The 13,954-nt window shown below is 39.4% G+C and overlaps 1 protein-coding gene across 1 annotated transcript in view; it reads left to right on the top strand.

The window, feature by feature from the left end:
• LOC108274548 (collagen alpha-3(IX) chain) overlaps nt 1-13,954 on the top strand; it is a 45,493-nt gene that overhangs the window by 24,383 nt on the left and 7,156 nt on the right. Inside the window, exons 10-27 of the mRNA XM_053685778.1 lie at nt 3,375-3,446; nt 3,957-4,010; nt 4,121-4,156; nt 4,298-4,321; nt 4,482-4,535; nt 5,057-5,128; nt 6,703-6,738; nt 8,110-8,166; nt 8,540-8,593; nt 8,689-8,742; nt 8,846-8,899; nt 11,078-11,131; nt 11,615-11,668; nt 12,560-12,613; nt 12,766-12,819; nt 12,982-13,035; nt 13,174-13,218; nt 13,502-13,555. Coding sequence (XP_053541753.1) covers nt 3,375-3,446; nt 3,957-4,010; nt 4,121-4,156; nt 4,298-4,321; nt 4,482-4,535; nt 5,057-5,128; nt 6,703-6,738; nt 8,110-8,166; nt 8,540-8,593; nt 8,689-8,742; nt 8,846-8,899; nt 11,078-11,131; nt 11,615-11,668; nt 12,560-12,613; nt 12,766-12,819; nt 12,982-13,035; nt 13,174-13,218; nt 13,502-13,555 — 936 coding nt within the window. The remainder of the gene's footprint in view (nt 1-3,374; nt 3,447-3,956; nt 4,011-4,120; nt 4,157-4,297; nt 4,322-4,481; nt 4,536-5,056; nt 5,129-6,702; nt 6,739-8,109; nt 8,167-8,539; nt 8,594-8,688; nt 8,743-8,845; nt 8,900-11,077; nt 11,132-11,614; nt 11,669-12,559; nt 12,614-12,765; nt 12,820-12,981; nt 13,036-13,173; nt 13,219-13,501; nt 13,556-13,954) is intronic.

The raw sequence follows: 13,954 nt of genomic DNA, 5'->3' as shown, positions 1-13,954 counted from the left end.
AGCATGCTTGTGCATAGGCTATGGTGTAAATTAAGCTACAGTTAAGAAGTTTAATTTGTGACATTTTTTTATTTACAATCGGTTGTTTATTAGCTAAACTGATAAACACATTTAGCCTAGTGTTTACTTAATAACATAGCCGGTTACAGTAGCTAAAAAAATGGGCTAACTAGCAAGTTAGCTGCGTAAAGAGACCATTTTAAGCGCTATTATATAACAGTTAGTTCTGGTCCATTAAGCTGATTGGTCGAGCAGCGTTACAAACAAGAGTGCGTATGTTTCCTATAACCGGACATGGCAAACAATACTTTTCAGGAATATTGCTTTTGACTTAAAATATGAAAGCTCGTCAGATGAAGATGAAAATGAAGAAAGGAAGGCCGTTTTACCAGAAGTACCTTTAACGAGAGTGTACTAATCAATGTGCGCTAGCTAGCCAGCTAGCCGATGTGCTGTAAAGTGAGTGCGGCTTCTTAGTGAAGAGTTTGTCACATATACATTACCATACAGTGAAATTCATTTCTTCACATATGCCAGCTTGTTAGGAAGTATGGGGTCAGAGCGCAGGGTCAGCCATGATACAGTGCCCCTGGAGCAGAGAGGGTTATGGGGCCAAGAGTGGCAGATGCTGGGGCTTGAACCCCTAACCTTCTTGTTGGAGGGCCAACACTGCCCTCTTCAGGATCTATTTCATAGCACAGAAAAATAAACGGAACATTTGACCATATTGTGTCCGAAATGTCACTTTGTCTACGTTACGAACTGTGATCTTAAACTTGGCCAAAATAAGGATCATAACCAACACTCGATTTTGTCTCTGGATATATGCTGCCTATCTGGGGACCTTCTTTCAGATTGGACCACGTTGAATTTAATGGCAGGATTTGCTGATCTTTCGGCTGGCGTTGATTGGAGAGATGCAGTATTGAATATAAAATATGCAGAAACATGGCGTTCATCCCGACTAATGAATACTGAATATATATCAGTATTGAATTAATCTTGGCCTCAATAGAAGATCTGTCCTTGGATCGGATGTTGCATTAAACGTCCTCCAGATTAATCAATAAAACATTAATTGCAGTTGTTCCTCATAACTCCCGTGAGTCACCTTTAGACTCCCGGCAGCTCCTACACTTCATTTATTTATTTTATTTCAGTCACAATTCAGCTGAAGCTATTGATGCGGTTATTAACCACTTTATAATGCATTTATAAGCATTTCCTAAATGTGCACTACAAAAGGTGTGAAGTAATGGATTCTACACCCTATATAGTGCACTATTTAACTTATTAATAGTCATTAATAGTAATTTAGTGCCATAATCTATACTGAAGTGCACACAACATAGGACATAAAATGGGGTCTACATACCTAATTAAGATCCACCTAGTGCTTCAGATGCATATTTCATACAGAAGTGCACTACACAGGACATGGAATGGCTTGTACACCCTATGTAGTGCACTATAGGGCTTCAGATTTACACTAGATAAAGTCTAAAAGTGCATTACACACTGGCCTCTACCCCCTTGGGAGTGTAATATATGTCCAATAAAACACCATTTAATAATTCAGCTTCATATTCTGTATATAAATGTGCTTCATAGGGAGCAAAATTTCCTCTACACCCTAAGAAGTGAACTATATGTCGAATAGAAAGTATTCATCTCTGTATTTCATGCAGAAGTGAACTACATAGGGCATGAAATTTTTCCGACACTCTATCTAGGACACTAGTATGCTCAGTGACTACGTTTACATGGACAGCAGTAATCTAATTATTGACCTTACTCTGAGTAAGATAATAATGTGATTAAGATGTTTACATGAGTCGCTTTTAGAATACTCCTGTCATGTTCCCGTTATAGAACATAATCAGATTAACAGCCCGCGTCGTTACGTCCCCGCGCCACGCCGTCCGACGTCCCTCCAGAATTTCACATATCGACATACAGTTCGTCTTCGTTATGGGACCGTATACAGTTTTGGGTGTTTTTTTATTTATTTATTTTTCTACGAACGCTTTAAGTGCAGTTAATTATTTGTCATGCTGTACGTGCTAATAGACAACCGCTTGAAGCGGTGGGTGTGTCCCAAATCGCATAGTTACCGTCTATATAGTAGCCGACATACATGTATTTTTCCCCACTACAGGCCTGTAGTAGGAAAGTGTGCGGTTTGGGACGCAGCCGAACTCTCTTGTTCGCCGTAAAACGTAAAACTGCCGTGTGTGATCGTGTCCTGTCGCAAAATGCGGTGAAAACTCCCACACGACGTTCATAGTGTGTTTAAGGTGTTCACATGTCACTAATACACGTCTATAATGCGACTAAAACAGGAGTACTCCACCTGTCTTAATTAGATTATCGCTTACTTCGATTATGACCTTAATCAGATTAAGGTAAGTAAAAATCGCTGTTTACATGGTAGTTTCTTCATTAGAGTACGGTCTTAATCGGATTAAGAGTGGATTATTGTTGTCCATGTAAACGCAGCTATTAAAGAGACATTTAAGGGTTCAGCTTCATATTCTGTATATAGGTGCGCTACATAGAATAGCTTGTACGCACTATGTAGTGCACTACACAGTATGTTTTATTAAGAGTCATTTAGTGATTTGGTTCCATGTTTCATAAAGAAGTGCAGTACATAGGGCAGGTAACGTTCTCTACACTCTATATACAGTTGCATTCAAAATTATTCAACCCCCATTGCATATCCGGTTTATTGTCGAAATTCTGCCCAGTTCAGGTATTTCATACATTTTCTACCCCTAGCCCATTCAGGTGTGCTCGAGACAACACCTGTTCTGTATATTTGTGCTGTTGTGAGCGATTCTATTCAGGGGGGTGAATAATTTTGAGTCTGGAGAAATCATTATAAGTTGCATTTCCGGTTGAATTTGTGGAAACCGCTTGAAGCATTCATTGTGTTGAACTATTTCGATCGCTTCTGTTTGATTTGTTCATCGCAAGCCGCTGAAAGTCTGTACATTTCGACAATAAACCTCATTTGTAGTGGGGGTTGAGTACTTTTGATTCCAACTGTAGTGGTGGTCCCAAAAGTGAGGTATTTACTATTACACCCCTAATCCAGGCCGTTACATGCACATCAGTTTCATTAACTGCAAATAAATAACTTCCATCTAATCAGAAATAACACGGGGGCGGGGCTTTGTGACAGGGCAGAAGGGAGATGAGTGCGTAGATAATTGATTTAGCATCGAGAGGCCATGCTGAGGCGTATCTAAGCAACAGCAGCGGCTGATGCTGCACTCTGATAAAGCTGTTTCTATTCCGGTGTGTGTGTGTGTGTGTGTGTGTGTGTGTGTGTGTGTGTGTGTGTGTGTGTGTGTGTGTGTGTGTTTCAGGGCACTAAAGGGGAAAAGGGTGAGATTGGTCTGCCAGGACAGAGAGGACTACCAGGACTTCCAGGATCTAGTGTAAGTACCAAGATGCTATCACTGCCCACACAGTATGTGTGTGTGTGTGTGTGTGTTTGTGTACCTTTGTGTGTGTGTGTGTGTGTGTGTGTGTGCATGTCTGGAGCTTTTTCCAATTATTCCAACTGCTCTGACGGTGGAGCCTTATTCTGATTATCTTGTTTGTGAAGGCAGAGCTTTTGTTTACAATTATGTGTGCTTTGAGGGTGGAGCCTATTTCAGTTATATGCGCTGTGCAGGGGGAGCATACAGGGTTTTCTGATAATGTGAAGTGAGGGCGTGGCTTTTCATTAATTATGTGTGACCCAAGGGCAGAGCTTATTTAATTAACTTTGCTTTGAGGGCAGTTCTTTTTCTAATTATGTATGCTCTGGGGGTGGAGCATTTTCTTAATCATGTGTGCTGTGAGGTTGGAAATTGTTCTAATTATGTGCGGCGTGAGGGTGGGGATTTTTCAGTTATGTGTGCTGTGAGGGCGGGGCTTGTTCAATTATGTGCGTGTATCCGCAGGGGCCGATGGGGCCGATGGGGCCGATGGGGCCGAGAGGCCCGGTGGGAGAAAGAGTAAGTGCGCCTCTAAACTTTTATAATGTCAAGACCCGTCTTCACACACTCTTTACTCAGCATGCGCAGAGCGAGAGTGTTCATTTCTCTAACATGACTTTTGTATTTAGGGTCTTCAGGGTTTCCCAGGTCCAGCTGGACCCCCTGTAAGTGCTTTAAGTTCTTTTATTTCCACACACGCACATTAAATTGCTGCTTTAAATATTGTGTTGTGAAGTGTTACAGTTTCACAGTGCTTCTGATGAGTCATGAGTTTGTTTAACTGTGTGTTTCCGTCTTCTGTGCAGGGACCCGAGACCACTGGACCACCTGTATGTAGACGAGCTGTTCTCCTCTGTTTTAACATACAGTATCTTAAATAATATTTTTTTTAGAAAATAAAATTCATTATTTATATGTCTTACCACCTGTCCTCTCTCTGTCTTTATATATATATATATATGTTTTTGTCATTCTTTTTTTTTTCCTCAGGGACCTCCAGGCAAACCCGGTATCCCAGGAAACGAGGGCAACATTGGACCGGAGGTCAGCATCTGTCCCCTGTGTTCCAATCAAACATCAGTTATTAATAATAAATGGATTTGTTTTGGATGTAATGCCACAGAGACTGACACAGTGTCCCTCTAGAGTGTTGGCTCCCTTACATTATATATACAGCATATAATATAGTTGCAATCAAAAGTATTCACCCCCCCCCAGTGCAGATCAGGTTTATTGTCAAAATGTACAGACTTTCAGCTGTTTGCGATGAACACATTTGAACAATAATCCTGATTTGTAGTGGGGGTTTGGATCATTTTGACTGCAACAACAGTATATTTAATGGCAATTTAATATAAGAGTATATATAAATCATAATAGTATACGGTAAGTAAAATATAATAATATAATATTCATAGTATATATGTTACATTACATGAACCATTATAGTTATATATGTTAATTAATGTTATATAAAATGTTATTACACACAGATGTTATATTTGCTGTATAGATTTTTTTTTTTAAGGTTTTTTTTTTTTTTTTTTTTTTAAATTAACCCACAGGGTCCACCCGGATCCAGAGGATCCAATGGACTTCCAGGTCCTCCTGGACCACCCGGACCCCCCGGTCTACCCGTAACCACTCTTAAAAGCTTGATTTCAGCATGCTGAAGCTAGCCTCTTTAACAGAATATATAATAACTGGAAATATAAGAATACTAACAGCTCAGCACTTTTTTTTTTTTTTTTCCTCAACATTTTGCAGGATTTCCATTTTATATACTAGTTTAGATAATATCATATGCAGAATAAATGAAAGTAAAATGTTGATGATATGATAATACTGTGCATTATGGACAGGGGAAGCCTGAGTCGATATTTTAACTTTGTACTATATTTTTACACTCCGTTAGCACTTTAAGACTTGCTGAAACAGCAGGACTGAACACAGAGATAATAATCGTGCCTTCGCGAGTCAGAATTGTACAGCATAATGTTTTATAACCTTTAACACACTTTATCAGGTAACGACCGTGCTGAATCAGGTGAACACGGTAAACTGTGCGGTCCACTGCGGAGTCTCTGTGTATCGCTCCTCACACTATTAACACACTGTGATGTGTTATAATCTCTATGATGATCACACAGTAGCTTTATATATATATATATATATATATATATATATATATATATATATATATATATATATATATATATATATATATATTAGCTTTAAAGGAGCGGATTGTAATTTTTTTCACACCCCCAATGCCCATGAGGTGAATTACAACCAAAATGACAACACTGTATTTTTTAGGAGAAAATACAACTTTCAGACTCCGCATGTCAGTTTCAGAATGGGGGCGGAGCTCATTTCTGGGCCAGAAGCCTGAATTGAAGAAACTACCATTCTCTGAATCACACTTATACTGTAAATCAGGCCAGAGCAACGCCAGCAGAGCCTAATCCATTCTTGAAAACTGTAGACAGGATTTTTTTTTTTTTTGTGAAACTTGAGCCAAGTTATTTCTAAAATGAAAAAAATTCCTCAAACAAAATGTTTAATTATTTGAAATTAGAAATGTGCTTTTTCAGACTCTTTAAATATAACTTAGCAAAATATCTCTGACGAACTGTAAAAACTCCGAAATGGTTTATCCGAGTAGAAATTCACAACAGGAACGTGAAGTGACAAAAAAAAACAAAAAAAAACGACTTCATAAGTCTGTTATGATGAGTTTACGGTTTCGACAATCTTCGATGAAAACGTTATAGTCGGAGTCTGATTTGACACTTTACGCACTGCCCCTTTAAGCTTTCCAGATGGCACCTTTAAGCAGTGTGAAGTGAATGAAACCCTTTTGTTTTTCAGTCATTTCTGATCAAGAGTAGTTTTATATTAATACATATTATACATATTCTCTGTTGAATTAGGTCACATGACCTTTTTTTTTTGTACTATAATGATAACTCCCACAATGCATCTCGACTCAGGACTTTTGCTAAAGTGTTTCGCTGCTGCTTCTTTCTCATGGCGCTGGGTGAAGGGAATAAATGCTGTGCAATGGGATTGCAGTGAATTATAACAGTAATGAATGCATGTTTGTGAATGCATGTGCTTATTCACATGGGTTTATGAATGCATATATATCTGTGTGTGTGTGGGTGTGTGTGTAATCTGCGCCGCTTTATCGCCGTTGTGTTTGCAGGGGACCGCTGGGAATCCTGAAGGAAGCGGCGAGACTGTGAGTGCTTTCAGGCTTTCATCACCTCTCTTCATCAGTGGCACACAAACACCAGCAGAATCTTCCACCTCTTCAGTTCTGTCTAAACACTGTCGCTGAGTTTCATTCCGAAAGCAGAAGCGTCGCTAACATATCCTTTAATGATCTCCGTCTCGTCAGGCACACATTTAAACCTAGAAGGCCCTTCGGTGTTGTAGATATTTTTTCTATTACTATAACGTAGCCACACTATAACAAACAGCGTCCTAGAATGAACGCGATTAAACTACGCATTCGTGCGCGTGTCACTAATCGCTATCGCTAATCGTTAGCGGTGTAACATTGACAGGTAGCTAGTTGAGCACGTTACAGTAGCATCACTACGATTAAAACGACGCAAACATGCCTAAAATAGGAGATATTTGTGTTCGAGTTAGTGTTCTCGGGAGTGCACTAAACTGCTGCCTTTCAGATGGAACACACGGACTGCGTTCACATGCCCGTCAAATTCCGATAAAGGTCTACATTCGGATTGTAGCCGTGTTCCTTCCGAATGCGATGTTTATACGAGTACGCCGGCCTACACGTGCTCTCTTCCTTTTCCCGCGGTTATATTCCGGGGGATTCGAGATGCCGCCGTTGTTACCCATAATTCCTTGCAGACTGAGCATGCGCGTGTGTCTCCTTTCAGCGGATTTTCTGAACGAGGTGTTTACGTGCAACAGATTTCCGATTAAAACAGACACGTTCCAGGAGTGGGACTGGGAATTTGTGGAATCGGAATATTGTCTTCGTTTGCATCGTGGGGCAGGGGTGGGGCAGGGGTGGCTCAGTGGTTAAAGGCTCTGTGTTGCTGATTAGAAGGGCGGGGGTTCAAGCCCCAGCACTGCCAAGCTACCACTGTTGGGCCCTCGAGCGAGGCCCTTAACCCTCAGAAATGAGATCAATGTATAAATGAGATAAATGTAAGTCGCGCTGGATAAAGGTGTCTGCCAAATGCCGGAAATGTGATGTGATGTGATGTATCGGGCAAGTGGATTGTAGAGTTTACGGCGATGACGCAATACTAATTAGAATATTGGCAAATTCTGATTAATATCAGAATATTGATGTGTATGTAAACGTAGTCAAGGTGACGGCTGATAAATAAGTATTAATGTACAGATTTGAGCAGGTTCTGGTGTGTGTGTGTGTGTGGGTGAGTGGGTGTCAGGGTATGTGGTCTGATCGTAGATCAGCATTCTGAATTGCAATAAATTGAACAAAACCATAAACCCTTCCTGATTACAGTTAGTGTATGAACTGTTGGTGTAAAGGGAAGTGCCTTTCAGTGTTTGTCTGATCTTTGAACGTCTTTCTCCTCTGTGTGTGTGTGTGTGTGTGTTTCTGCAGTGTCAGGCTGTGTGCCCTGCCGGACCTCAGGGACTTCCAGGCCTGCCAGGCATGAAGGTAGGACTTTCAGAGGAATAATTCCACTCACTGATTCCAGACGTATAAAACCATGAAGAGTCCAAAAGAAAGCGTTTTCTGTGTCCGGAATGGGAAGATGAGGCGGATGCAAGTGCAGGCTTTTTATTAAATTAAACAAGCGATACTTGAGCAAGTAACCAAAACCAGACTGTAAGCATGAGCGTGGACTCTAGAGAACAGACAAGAAACAAAACAGAACCTGTGTGGCACACGACAAAGAGAGCACACAGCCGAGAGAACTTAACTAAGAAGGAATAACCGGACGCAGGTGAGGGTGATTAGTGACGTGCAGGGGCTGATGGGTAGTGATGTTCCACGCTACGGTACCATGGTTTTTATTGTCTCCGCCCAGGGACACAGAGGTCTCCCCGGAGTGGACGGACTGCCTGGTGTCGGAGGTGAAAAGGTGAAACACGACGTCTCGCACACCTGAGAAGAATCATCACGGATCATAATTTGAATATTCATAATTGAAGTGTTATATGATTGATTGATTGACAGGGAGATCGAGGAGCGGTAGGAGAACCCGGCCCCCAGGGACGTCCAGGAGAAGATGTAAGCAGCTCGTTTGTCGGCTGTGATTAGATTATTTTTAATCCTAGATCAGTAATTTGTACTGCTTTCTGATATTTCTGACTCTTTAATTGACGTGTCTCAGGGTCAGAGAGGGCCGATCGGTCACCCTGGAGAACACGGTGATAAGGGAGATCGGGTAAGGAATACTCCGTGAGAACATTAAGTGGTGTTGGTTTAGATGAAATCTGATTACAATGTCAGTGAATATTTTACTGAGTTTTCTGTGAGAAAAAAATCCATCCCTTACTAAACCCCTGACTTTAACAGCAGCTACCCTTTAATCAAACACGTTAATGATACAGTGCACACATTAGTGTTTACTGATAACTGCAGAGATGGGATAGTGCTTCTCCCCGGGTTCTTCGCCATAGATCCCGTATTATGTTCTTTTCTTTTCTTTCTATTTAGTTCTGTTCCATTTACTTCTATTCTCTTTGATTCTACTGTTGTTAATTCTATAATCTACCCGGTCGTTGTTTTCTACTCTGTTCTATTCTATTGTTTTGTTCTGTTTTCAGAATTGAGTTGTTTTATACTCTATTCTATTCTACTCCACTCTTTTCTACTCTATTCTATTCTACTGTACTGTACTCTATTCTATGCTTCTCTGTTATACTCTGTTCTATTCTACTCTATTCTACTGCACTGTACTCTGTTCTATTCTACTCTATTCTACTCTTTTGTACCATGTTCTATTCTACTCTATTCTACTCTATTGTACTTTATTCTACTGTATTCTACTTTATTCTATTCGACTCTGTTCTATTCGACTCTGTTCTATTGTATTCTATTCTACTCTGTTCTATTCGACTCTGTTCTATTCTATTCTACTCTATTGTACTTTATTCTACTGTATTCTACTTTATTCTACTCTACTCTGTTCTATTCGACTCTGTTCTATTCTACTCTGTTCTATTCGACTCTGTTCTATTCGACTCTATTCTACAGTATTCTGTTCTTCTTTATTCTACTCCACTCTGCTACTCTATTCTATTCTACTGTACTGTAATCTGTTCTATTCTACTTTACTCTATTCTACTCTGTTCTATTCTACTCTATTCTATTCTACTCTATTGTACTTTATTCTACTGTTTTCTACTTTACTCTATTCTACTCTGTTCTATTCTACTCTATTCTATTCTACTCTATTGTACTTTATTCTACTGTATTCTACTTTATTCTACTCTACTCTGTTCTATTCGACTCTGTTCTATTCGACTCTGTTCTACTCTATTCTATTCTACTCTATTCTACTCTATTGTACTTTATTCTACTGTATTCTACTTTATTCTATTCTACTCTGTTCTATTCTACTCTGTTCTATTGTATTCTATTCTACTCTGTTCTATTCGACTCTGTTCTATTCGACTCTGTTCTACTCTATTCTATTCTACTCTATTCTACTCTATTGTACTTTATTCTACTGTATTCTACTTTATTCTATTCTACTCTGTTCTATTCGACTCTGTTCTATTGTATTCTATTCTACTCTGTTCTATTCGACTCTGTTCTATTCTATTCTACTCTATTGTACTTTATTCTACTGTATTCTACTTTATTCTACTCTACTCTGTTCTATTCGACTCTGTTCTATTGTATTCTATTCTACTCTGTTCTATTCTACTCTATTGTATTCTATTCTACTCTGTTCTATTCTATTCTACTCTATTGTACTTTATTCTACCGTATTCTACTTTATTCTACTCTACTCTGTTCTATTCCACTCTGTTCTATTCCACTCTGTTCTATTCGACTCTGTTCTATTCGACTCTATTCTACTCTATTCTATTCTACTCTATTCTACTCTATTGTACTTTATTCTACTGTATTCTACTTTATTCTACTCTACTCTACTCTATTCTACTCTGTTCCATTCTACTCTATTCTACAGTATTCTGTTCTTCTTTATTCTACTCCACTCTGCTACTCTATTCTATTCTACTGTACTGTAATCTGTTCTATTCTGCTCTATTCTACTCTGCTCTATTCTACTCTGTTCTATTATTGTGTTCTGTTATCAGAACTGAATTGTCTTATACTCTACTCTATGCTATTTTATTGTGTTTGGTGTATTCTTTTTCATTTCTTCTATTCTATTCAATTGACGTTTTATTTTATTCTATTCTATCGAGTTCTATTCTTTACTACTCTGCTCAGATATATTTATGTGCAATTCTATTTCAGGTTTGCTTTTTTGCTAGCTCAGAATCTTGTCATTTCCACTGGTCTAACCACCAACGGAAAAGGAGTTTGTCAGTGCCGCAGACATGCGACATGTCTGACGTTTCTTCTCTCTGCTCTGTCGTCTCTGCAGGGTCCTCCAGGTTTTAACGGCATTCCCGGACCCACAGGACCACCAGGGTCTCCGGTACACATCCACCTGTTTGTTCATTATTTCAGTGTTTTAGAACCTGGCCTGCAGTGTTAGCATCTAGCACTCTGGTCTTATCTAACATGTGTGACCCGGGTCTTCTACAGAGAGATGTCTCAGATAAAAGGGTTCAGTACTGAATTTAATATGTTTAGTCAGAGAGAGAGACGGAGCCTGATGATAACCAGTGATGGGATAGTGAAGTCCTGATTGGTCAGTCTAGCCATTGCTAGCCATGCTATTTATGAATAATATTCATTAATATCCACTTAAATTTCAAACAAAGTTCTGTTTACATACTCCACCGTACATGCATTTTTCTGTTTCTCCTTAAACATTACATTTATTACTACAGTTATTACTGTCACTGCGGGCTAATGTGTTCAGGTTGTCTAGCTAGCTATGGGATGACAATTCTTACCATAACACTCTTACTAGCTACTCTTACTCTGTGTGTGTGTGTGTGTGTGTGTGTAACAGGGTGTCGAAGGTATCCGAGGACGTGATGGACCTCAGGGGCCTAAAGGTGATGAGGTAAGCACAACTTGGGTACTGGTGTAACTATGTGGATTAAAAATGGTTAAAGAATAGATTTTTTATTAGATTTTCTTAAAATAATAATAATAATAATAATAATAATAATAATAATAATAATAATAATAATAATAATAATAATAATAAAAAATCACTGATTTTTTTTTTCTTTGAGAAATACAGTTGGACGATTTGCTAAAAAGTCACTCGAAGGTCATAAAGGTCACATGTCGATAACCTTCACCGATGTATTTATTTGTTTGTCTGTTTGTTTAAAATTATATATAAATACTAAACTCCTACTATGAGAATCTTAAATCCTATTAATAATCTTGATAATTGCTACAAAGCAAAATAATTGAAGTAATCTTAACCGAGTCAAAATATATATATATATAAAGAAAATGTATTAAAACATATAACTGAAGGAACAAAAACATTGAAGTCAACAAAAAATTTCAGTTGTAAAAAAAAATAAACAATAAAAAAAATATATCCCAGAAGATTAAAATAAAATGGTATTCGTTGGCAAATTGCTGTGGTATAAGAGGAATAAAACACTTCAGTGAATGCTGCTGTTGGAAAATAATCAGCGCCGGGTGGGTAACTCTGCTTCATCGCAGCACCCTGTCACTTATTTTCCCCTAACAGGGGGTGTTCTTCTTTAGTTTAGATGATTATTACTGAATACACTGCTGAATTATTTATTTCTCAGGGCACAGTAAAAACAGGAAGGTTAAATGTGTTAAATGCGTCATCGGTGTAACTGGTGTCAGTGGTGTAACTGGTGTCATCGGTGTAACTGGTGTCATTGGTGTAATTGGTGTCATTGGTGTAACTGGTGTCATCGGTGTAACTGGTGTCATTGGTGTAACTGGGTTGGTGTTACAGGGTGCTGTAGGTCGTCTAGGGCCCACGGGCGCCACGGGTGCCAAAGGAGAGCCTGTGAGTAAAATATCATCATCATTAGACTAATAATATCCTCATGATGATTGGAATGATGATAATGAGTCCAATGATAATGAGTGATGATGATGATGGTGTGTGTGTGTGTGTGTGTGTGTGTGTGTGTGTGTGTGTGTGTGTGTCGGTCGTAGGGTGACGCAGGCAGAAATGGACTGGATGGAGAACCGGGTATTCCGGGAGAAAAGGTGAGCGTCACAATGACATCACCATGATGCCTTATTATTATTATCATTATCATCAATATTAATACACAAATATTTATAGAGATGTTATATTGTGTGTGTGTGTGTGTGTGTGTGTGTGTGTGTGTGTGTGTGTGTGTGTGTGTGTGTGTGTGTGTAACACAGGGAGAACCTGGACTACCTGGAGCTGGTGGACTCAGAGGCATTGTTGGAATCCCAGTAGGTGCATTAAAGCATCTGTGTGTGTGTGTGTGTGTGTGTGTGTGTGTGTGTGTGTGTGTGTGTGTGTGTGTGTGTGTGTGTGTGTGTGTTAGTGTTACAGTAAAACTGATTATTTCTATTTTCTCCAAAATACAGGGTTTACCAGGAAAGCAAGGGATTGTGGGGCCCATGGGTGAGAAGGTAGGTTGTTGTGGGAAAATAATCAGTGTGGTAACAGTAACTCCACTTCATCACGCCACCCCTGACTGGAACCTTTTTTAGTTCCTGTTCCTGTGTCGGTACTTTTCCGTGGACCAGGATTTATTAGTTGCGGTGCTTATATCACACTGCGCATCACCGGTTGGTTGAAATCAAGCCGATACTTAAAGGGTTCCAGATATCCGTTATTCTTCAGAAGGTTGTTCTGCATAAGGTTATAACGTGTGTGTGTGTGTGTGTGTGTGTGTGTGTGTGTGTGTTACAGGGTGAGAATGGAGCTGAAGGTCCTGTGGGTCCCACTGGTCTTCCTGGTAAACCTGTAAGTTCCTCCCACTGATCAGGTTCATCAGTGAACATGAAGAGTTTCAGTAGAATTTATTCCCTAAACAATAACATACATCAGACAGAGAGACTGATAGATGGATGGATGGAAAGATGGGATGAATGGATGGATGGATGGATGGATGGATGGATGGAAAGATGGGATGAATGGATGGATGGATGGATGAATAGATGGATGGATGGATAGATGGGATGAATAGATGGATGGATGAATAGATGGATGAATTAATAGATGAATGGATGGATCGATGGATTGGTGCACGGATGAATAGATGGATTGATGGATGAATAGAGGAATGGAAAGATGGATGGATGAATGGAAAGATGGATGGATGGCTGGATGGATAGAGGAATGGAAAGATGGATGAATGGATGG

Source organism: Ictalurus punctatus, chromosome 14 (assembly GCF_001660625.3).
Source record: "Ictalurus punctatus breed USDA103 chromosome 14, Coco_2.0, whole genome shotgun sequence".
NCBI lineage: Eukaryota > Metazoa > Chordata > Actinopteri > Siluriformes > Ictaluridae > Ictalurus > Ictalurus punctatus.
Note: the sequence above shows the minus strand (reverse complement) of the source record. Positions and strands in the feature narration are given on the sequence as shown.